General features: G+C 29.7%; 3 protein-coding genes across 6 annotated transcripts in view; 2 read left to right on the plus strand and 1 right to left on the minus strand.

Annotated features, from left to right (window-relative positions):
- Window positions 1–3,254, plus strand: part of LOC145966859 (putative inositol monophosphatase 3) — a 5,944-nt gene extending 2,690 nt beyond the window's left edge. For 2 of the 3 annotated variants that reach the window (XM_083091266.1, XM_083091267.1), the window contains exons 2-7: window positions 657–975; window positions 1,111–1,359; window positions 2,025–2,185; window positions 2,284–2,401; window positions 2,652–2,751; window positions 2,836–3,254. In XM_083091266.1, coding sequence (XP_082947392.1) covers window positions 747–975; window positions 1,111–1,359; window positions 2,025–2,185; window positions 2,284–2,401; window positions 2,652–2,751; window positions 2,836–3,016 — 1,038 coding nt within the window. In that variant the 5' untranslated portion in view covers window positions 657–746 and the 3' untranslated portion in view covers window positions 3,017–3,254. Of the gene's footprint in view, window positions 1–236; window positions 563–656; window positions 976–1,110; window positions 1,360–2,024; window positions 2,186–2,283; window positions 2,402–2,651; window positions 2,752–2,835 lie in introns of those variants that run through there. The other variant, XM_083091265.1, reaches the window with a different exon arrangement.
- Window positions 3,154–5,367, minus strand: LOC145966858 (uncharacterized). The gene is made up of 3 exons (XM_083091264.1): window positions 4,779–5,367; window positions 4,113–4,492; window positions 3,154–3,981 (listed from the first exon to the last, which is right to left on the minus strand). The coding sequence occupies exons 1-3, from the start codon at window positions 4,901–4,903 to the stop codon at window positions 3,443–3,445; spliced, it is 1,044 nt and encodes a 347-aa protein (XP_082947390.1). The 5' UTR covers window positions 4,904–5,367; the 3' UTR covers window positions 3,154–3,442.
- A 714-nt stretch (window positions 5,368–6,081) lies between these two features.
- Mtdna-helicase (mitochondrial DNA helicase) lies at window positions 6,082–9,099 on the plus strand. 2 transcript variants are annotated; one of them, XM_083091247.1, is made up of 7 exons: window positions 6,091–6,813; window positions 6,888–7,126; window positions 7,216–7,900; window positions 8,019–8,263; window positions 8,341–8,441; window positions 8,510–8,726; window positions 8,806–9,099. In XM_083091247.1, exons 1-7 carry the CDS (start codon window positions 6,549–6,551, stop codon window positions 8,944–8,946), a joined length of 1,893 nt encoding a protein of 630 aa, XP_082947373.1. In that variant the 5' UTR covers window positions 6,091–6,548; the 3' UTR covers window positions 8,947–9,099. The 2 variants fall into 2 exon arrangements, with proteins under 2 accessions (XP_082947374.1, XP_082947373.1); XM_083091248.1 differs by lacking the exon at window positions 8,806–9,099 and having other exon boundaries at window positions 6,082–6,813; window positions 8,523–8,684.
- The last annotated feature ends 93 nt before the right edge of the window (window positions 9,100–9,192 follow it).

Raw genomic sequence — 9,192 nt, forward strand, 5'->3', positions numbered from 1 at the left:
GTTATATAACTGTTATATAACTGTTACATAATAGTTATATAACTGTTATATAACTGTTATTTAGTGTTTGCTGGGAAACGATTTAAAAATGCTGTAAAAATTAATGAAAGAAATATGTATTAAATAATTGCAAATTTCTTTAATTTGCAGTAGTGTCATTTTTTATATTAAATATATCAATAAAAACAAAAATATTAAATTTCTCGCTGCACATCCCTGGATCTCGCTGTCATTTTATGCTGCGCATGCGCGAGAAAAGGTGTCTCCGAAAACAACACTAAACTCCCGGAAAGTGCAATTAAAATCGACTTAAGAGAAAATTTTGCACATCTCGGATTTAATTTACATCTCTCTTAAAAACGATACAGTCGTCTCTTGTTGACAAATAAAAAATTATGAAAAGGATATATTTTTGTTTCATCGATTCGATCAATAATATTGGATAACCATATAAATCTAACCACAAGATAAAAAAATTATCTTGCAAAAATTAAAAGGACGATGACTAGTCGATACAAATTTCGCAAATTGCTTTTACACAAAAGCTTAGATAGCGTCGAAAGTATGTTATATCCGCACTAATTAATAGTGGAAATATTAATAAGATTAAAAAAAAAACTGCCTCATTAATTGTCATCATTATTATTTGCCAACAGGATTTCTGTAATCGCACTAAAAAGGTGTGCGCGACAGGAAGACTGCATCTTGACACGCGGATTTGTTAATTGCCAGTCACCTGATTTGTAATGTACAATAGAATGGGTGTACGTACGCAGAGAATAGCTTTATGCGTGGCCGTGGTGATTTGTGGCATCATCTATTTATGTGCAAATCGACACAGGAACGAGAAGGATGTATCCTTGAAGCAGCTTCTCGCCGCTGCGATAAGAGCGGCAGAAATTGGAGGATCCGAAGTAGTGGCTGTGCACGATCAGATTAAATTTAAAATCGAGAGCAAAGGTCAAACCAGAGAAGGTATACAACTTAGTATTCTAAGTTATTCCAATAAGATATAACTTGGTATTTAATATATAACTATTATCATATCTTTTCTTCAATATATTTTAGAATGTAAACTAAAACATGATTCTTTTTCTATTACCTTTAAAGGAGTCAATGACCCAGTAACAGCAGCAGATTACAGATCTCACTGTGCCATGTATCGTGCTTTAACGGAATCATTCCCAGGAATTACTGTGATATCCGAGGAAACGTCGCAGGATTGTGACCAAATTGTAGTAGAAAATATTAAGAATTCTGTTAAAAGTATTGATGGTTATAATATAAGCGATGATATTGTGAACATTAATGATATTACAATTTGGATAGATCCTCTTGATGCTACCAAAGAGTTTACAGGTAACAATATATCTTTATTTCAATAATATTCTAATATTTTTAACAAAATTACTTTAAATATAATTTGTAGGATTATTTTTAAGATTTGTGATGAATACACTTTTATGTTACACACACATAAATTCTATAAAAGGAAATATTAAAAATTTAGATAATTGAATATGAGAAAAATATTATCTGTAATTGCAATTTAATATTTTTGTCTATGATTAGATCTTGAAGAGGTACTGATTATTTTCAGGATCAAAAAGATACAAAAGATTTATGGATATAAGACAGATACAAAGAGACAATTATATCATACATACAGAGTTCTGTAATAGTATAAAATCCATATTATAGATAATTGCAGAAATATTAATTGTGGGTAAAGCCTATAATCATTGCCTTAAATGAACGATTTATTAATAATGTAGGCAAAATAGAGAAATTAGATTTGATACAAAATACTAAACTGATACAAAAACTATTAAAATATTATATTTTCATTGTATTTTAAACTTACTAAATATCCTTCCTCATTATTAAATATTTTCTGAGCAAATGATTCAATTATTTTTATGAAATGGTATCTAAAAAGACATTCAATAATTTTGTATTTTTATTTTCATCTAGCTTTTTAAAAATTAAATTATTAATATATTTTACAATATTTTATATTTTAGAGAATTTACTTCAATATGTATCTACTATGGTATGTATAGCTGTGAAAGGACAACCAATTATTGGTGTTATATATAAGCCATTTGAAACAAGGCAGAATTATAGTTTGTTTTGGACATGGACTAACTATGGTGTATCAAGAAATTTGAGAAATTTGCCCAAGGTAATGTGAATTTAAAAATCCGATCAAAAGATAATAGTGTATATAATTGAAATGAAGTAAATTTTAAAACATTATCTTAACTAATCTTTATTCGACAGACAAAGGATAATAGAACACCTGTCCTGATTGTATCTCTTTCACATGCTGGACAAGTTAAAAATGCATCTAAAGTTGCCTTTGGCAACAATGTTGAAATTATTTCTGCTGCTGGTGCAGGTAAAAGATTTTTCTTAAATTAATAATCATACTTTTGTAATAAAAACAGAGCTAAATAATACAATGATTTCCAAATGATTTGCAGTGATTTGCAAACAAATTAATAATTTTGATACATAACATAGATTTTTGAGCTTTTGATATATTATGTATTTATTTCTTACTAACTTAGCTTTTATTTTATTTTTTTTCATGTCTCCAGTTTTTATTATTATTAAAGATTTTTATTTATGAAAAAGCTTTATTTTAGGATATAAGTTCTTGGAAGTAGCTGTTGATAATGCGACAGCATATGTTCATACAACTGCTATAAAAAAATGGGACATATGTGCAGGCACAGCAATTCTAAGGTATTATTAAACTGTTTTGTTCTATGTTAGTCTAATTATTCAGTATTTGTCTACTTTATGTATTTGTTTTGTTTTTCAATATAGTGCTTTAGGAGGAACGGTGACACAATTGTACGATCAACAACCGATCTATTTTGGAGCTAACAATGCCAAAGTACTTACAAATGGTCTCTTAGCAACTATGAGTGATCATGTATGGTATTCTGAAAAATTTTTACATGACTTTCCATCTGATTTTCATAAATTAAAAGTAAACTACACATGAAACAAAAATTAAGAGACTGTGTATATTAAATTATTTATGAAAGTGATAAGAAGTTTGTGTTCTAAGTGATAAATATTAATATACACTCTCATAGGCAATAAGATTACATATCTTCCAACAACTGTTATTTCATTAAGTATTTACTGTAAGAAATATATTTCTCATAGCTGTATAAAAATAGACTTTTATACAATAAATTAAGTTACAATAGTCACATTCACAGTTTTGTAAATTATAAACTTAAGTATTTTATAAAAATATATTAGTGAAAATATATAATGTGAGATAAAAAGTTATTTGTAAATTGATTTATTGCATTGATAGTTTTTTTATGTATACAATTACATAAAATGTTTCTTTTTTTCTTTCACATTATTTATGTAACATTACTTTGCATTTTTCTCCAGTACTTTTGCATGAAAATGATTATTTTACTAGAGTGGGTAATTTTATTATATCTTCTAGAATGCATATTGCAGATGCTTTCTTCAGCTTCTTCAATGTCTTATTAAACTTTGCAATAGCTTTTTCACGTTCTACGTCAGTTGGATTACATACGTCTTGTATGTTAGCAACATGACATATATATTTTTTAATAACTTTGCTTTGTAGTTTTTTTAAAGATACTTCATTTTTAGCTTGTACAACATCTAAAATAGTCTTTTTCCAATCAAATGGATTATTGTTACTTTCATTTTCGTTCGTTTCTAAAGTGGATGTTTTTGAAATCTTTGCAGCAGGTTGGAGATCCTCTGATATTTGATCATTAGTTGATTTCAATCGTCGTTTCTTAGATTTCTTTTCACTCACATTATTACCATTAGTCTCACATATTTCATTGGTTCCATTTTGATGCTTCGAAGAATTATTTTCTTTGCATATATTTTCATTATTTTGATTCTCAACAATATTCTGATTATCAAAGGACTGATTTGAATCTTTGTTTTGAATGCATGTTCTCTTATCTATTAAAAAACAAATATATTTTTTATTATTTTATTTATATTATTTATTAATATTAATCGATATTATACATATATACTAAAAGGAATTTTTTTCAGTGTTGTTTTTAAACTTAACCACTGTAATTACTCACCATTATTTTGTCCTAGAGTTTGCGTAGTATTTTGTTCCTGAGTATGTGTAGCAGAATCTTGACTTTGTTTATGTGCAGTTTCCATTTTATTCCAAATGCTCTCCACAATCGTCATATTTACACGATTGCCCATTACACTGCGTATGAAGTTAAGGAATTTAGCCTTCTTCCTTGGTATATTTTCATATTTCGATAAATTTCCAAGAAAGATTCTTTCTGGATTGGATAAATCTGTTCCGTTCAACAAATTATTAACAACGCAAATCCATTCCTGCTGCTTGCGTTCGCCTTTATTTGCGTTAGGCTTTGCAACATAATCTTTTCCACCGTATCGTTCAGCCTCGGTTAGACACTTGGTATGTGCAAGATATTCCTCACCCCTTGAAATGATCGAAGATGTTAAAAACATATGATCACTCGCGTACAACATATGACATATAATTTATTAATAATATAATATATAATAATATACATACTACTGGACAAAATTAACACAATTTTTTTTCACTTTTTCTTTAAAATTTAAATATCAGCTTTTAAAGAAAAAGTGAAAAAAAAAATTATGCGTTAATTTTGTCCAGGAATATATATAATAACATAATGTGTAAATCAATTATATATATATTCGCAAAGATTTTTTTTAATTCAACATTTATAAATCCTTACCGAAAATCCTTTAAACAATCCGCACAGGTTAAAAAGGGCGCATTCCGGCACCTAAATTGATAATGTTTAGCCACTTTGGGCTTTTGCACCGTATCGCCACAATGGTTACAAGTAAATACAACCATGATACTTTTAATTAAATTTAGTAATATTAATTAAAATAATTTTATTATCAAATAATATATCGACGCTAATCTATAAATCCGATGTTTCCACGAGACACCCCGAGAAATCACAGCGTCTAGGATTGCGTTCGTAAATCCACCTATCAGAAGAGTGTTTTAATTGACCAATCAGAGTAAGAGGAGCGAAAATTTATCCCGATTGGTCAATCATTTATCCGAAAAAAAAGAAGAGGAAGAAAATACAAAAAAGAAGATTACGAGATCAATGAATTTTTTAATCACAATCATAAGAAATCCTTTATTCTATTCACAAATTCAACAATCCAGAGAACCAAAATGTCATCCTATAAAATTGGCGGGAATCCTCAACTGCACTTTCTCAAAAATTCATAGCTCTTTCTTTTTTTAGATCGTGTGTATACAGGGTGTCCCAGACCACCCATACACCCCTTTTAAAATGAAAATAAATGGCTTTTATCAAAAATCGCGAACAATTTTTAAGTAAATCGGGTACGCTCTATCAAATTGTGATATTTTCAACTTTTGATTCCGACCGGAAATACGCCATCCGGATCGGAAGTTGAATTTTTTTAGGGGAACATGGTACTTTTTATTACAGATTCGAATTGTACGTGAAAAAATAAAAAACTTTTGTATCAAATATTTTTTTCTAAAAATGCCTCTGTCAATCTTAAAATTGACCTTGATTATTTCATCACAGTTACTTTCAGTCAATTTTAAGATTGACAGAGGCACTTTCAGAAAAAACGTTTGATACAAAAGTTTCTTATTTTTTCACGTACAATTCGAATCTGTAATAAAAAGTACCATGTTCCCCTAAAAAAATTTAACTTCCAATCCGAATGGCGTATTTCCGGTCAGAATCAAAAATTGAAAATATCACCATTTGATAGAGCGTACCCGAATTACTTAAAAATTGTTCACGATTTTTGATAAAAGCCATTTATTTTCATTTTAAAAGGGGTGTACGGATGGGACACCCTGTATATTTACACTTTAAGTGTAGAAAGTGTAACAATGGGTCTGTTCTTTTTAGCTACACTGCTGTACTAGTGCAATAAGTTAGAAAGAGACAAACATACTTTCTTTCACTCCAACTAATTGCACTAGTGCAGTAGTGCAGCTAAAAAGAACAGGCCCAATAAAGAGAACTGAAAGAACCAATTCCCCCTCTCCCCCTTCTGTCCCTCCTCCTCACGTACATGAGTACCACGTGCTTTACACACGCCGGTTCTGTTATTTACAATCATCAGTATAATCATCAATGGATGCTGTATAGTGTGCTAATTATGGATAATTAATTCATTGTCAGGGAAAATTAGCTTATAAAACTTTATAAAATTATTGTCAGCTTCTAAATATCATTCTTATTATACGTGACGAAAATATGATTCATGAATGATGTAAACAATAGTAAGCTTTCACGAGATAGATTTTTATTAATGAGAGATTTGGATGATGTCCGAAAAATTGTATTATAGCAGTATTTATAAAATTATCGTTGAACAAGGAGTAAATTAGCGAAATGCGACTGTACATTACTGAAAGGAACAATTTCGATGTGATTAGATGATAAAGATAATCCTGCTGTTAATGAAGCTTTAATTATCAGGCAAGAAAAATAATGTCTTTAAAATTATTAATGCGCTCTTTAAGTGCAAAAAAGTGCGACAAATTTCGAACATTTTATCATCGTTTATATCAGACTGATAACACTAGTAGCACAATAAACGAAGCAGTACCTGGGTTCTCGATATCTCAAATAAAACAGAGTCTGAGGCAAAAGCAGATTACCACTGTCGAAGGACATGCATGCATAGTTATAGAATGTCCTATATGTGATTTTGAAAAATTAAAAAAGGCCAAGATTTATATTAATAAGACAACAGGTAAAAAATAATAATTTGTAGATAATTTACAATTAAAATAATTCTTCTCTTAAAAAAAACTTATTTTATTCAAGGATACTTTATGTGTGATAAATGTAATTCTAAGGGCGAATGGAACATATTAGAGAAGTTTTTGTTATTAAAAAAATCAAGCAAAGCAAATAATGCACAGGAGTTGGAATCTTTAAGAAATACTATGAGAATTCACACAGATTATGTTTCAAAATGGGGTAACATAATGAAATCTAATCAGCAAGTGACAGATTTATCGCCAGATTTGTACGAGAAAGTTCTACATACATTTTCTCTCCCAGTAAGTTAATTAATAAATATTTCAATGTATATAATTTTAATGTATCTATTTATATGATATAAATATTAAATATTAATCAAATGTTACAGAAAATCTCACAACAAGACATCTCTCAATTAAATGGAGTATATGCGGCTGCTCCAACATTATTATATTTTCCATTAATTGCCTTTGGAAACATTACTGTTGGTTATAAGACTCTTTCTAGCGAATCAGGATTAGAACAAACCGTACCTATTTGCAATGTTGGTGGATTTATCAGTTACAAGCAGAAAAGCACTAGAGCTGATGGAACTGCAGTGATTGTGCCGACGATACATGATTTGCTGGCATTAGCATCTCAAAAGGCAGCAAATATGATTATCTGTTTGCCATATAATTTACAAAACTTACCGCAGCAGCTGTTGCCGAGTCTGGAGAGTTTTAAGAAATTAATCTTATGGTTTGGAAATGACGAACCTAGCTGGTACACAGCCAGACAGTTTGCTAAGAAATTAAATGAAAAGAGATGCTACTTTGTGAGACCAATTGATACGCAACCTAGACCAAAGCTAGCCATTGATAAGGGCTACGACCTTAAAAGTATTTTGGCAAATGCCCAACCGATATGGCACAAAAGTATTACTACTTTTGATGATCTCAGACAAGATGTATTATGTGATTTGCAAAATATAGATAAAGTTCAGGGAGTAAAGTGGAAAAGATATCCTGCTCTAAATCGAATTTTAAAGGGACACAGAAGAGGAGAGTTTACAATTCTAACTGGACCCACTGGTATAATATATATATAATTGTAATTAATTAAAACTTATTTTACATCAAGAAACAACAAAATAGCTAAATTTTATTTACATTACAAGGTATATTTTTACACATGTCAGTATATTTTCAGGTTGTGGAAAAACTACATTTATGAGCGAGTATTCACTAGATTTAGCAATGCAAGGAGTCAATACATTATGGGGCAGTTTTGAAATCAGAAATGCCCGGCTAGCTAAAACAATGTTACAACAAATGGCAGAGGTGTCTTTAGAAGACAATTTGGACAAGTTTAACACGTATGCAGACGCTTTCAACAAGTTACCCATTTATTTTATGACTTTTCATGGTCAACAGAACATCAGAGTTGTTATGGATGTATGACCACATGTGCATTATGTATAAGTAAAAAACGTAGCATTGTGTACAGTGGTTACTCATTTATTTTTTTTCAGGCAGTTGAACATGCAACATATGTGCATGATATAGCTCATGTAATAATTGACAATATGCAATTTATGATGGGTATATCAGACGAATCGAAACACATGGATAGGTAAGAGAAATGTTTTAAAGATTTCTTTATGTAGAATTTGATTTTATTTATACAGCATTATATCATAGATTTTGGAAACAGGACAAAATCATAGCAGAATTTCGAAATTTTGCTACAAAGTATAATTGTCATGTCACTCTGGTTATACATCCAAGAAAAGAACGAGAAGAAGAACTGACGACTTTATCTATTTTTGGCAGTGCTAAAGCAAGTCAAGAAGCTGATAATGTACTGATTATACAAGATAAAAGACTTACTAGTTTACGAGGAAAGAAATATTTGCAGGTATACGTCTGCAAATAGATGATACATCTTTAACAATATAAGTATATTCAACTATAACATTATTTTATTGTATCGCTAGGTTGCAAAGAATCGATACAGTGGAGATTTGGGAGTAATGGTTCTGGAATTCGATAAAACCAAACTCAGTTACGCACAAAAGAAGAAAACGAAAGCGGAGGAAGCAAAAGAAGGAAAAGAAACTCTTCCTGTAGGAAACTGAATACTAACAATAATTTACTTCCAAAACTAAGAATACGTTAAAAAAAATATGCGTCAATTAAAATGTATAAGTTCCTACAATATTTTCTATAAAACCTAAAAAAAAAAAAAAAAATGATTGTATTTTATATATTATGTACAAAAGGAATCAGGAGATACATATATTTATATATAAAGTGTATTCAGAAAATAATAAAAATTAAATTATGTGATTCATTGCACAGGATCTGTTTTACCGACTGCGTCC

This window comes from Camponotus vicinus, unplaced genomic scaffold (assembly GCF_025532165.1).
Source record: "Camponotus vicinus isolate PSW18456_S1 unplaced genomic scaffold, iyCamVici1.0 SCAF_2, whole genome shotgun sequence".
NCBI classification, from domain to species: Eukaryota; Metazoa; Arthropoda; class Insecta; order Hymenoptera; family Formicidae; genus Camponotus; species Camponotus vicinus.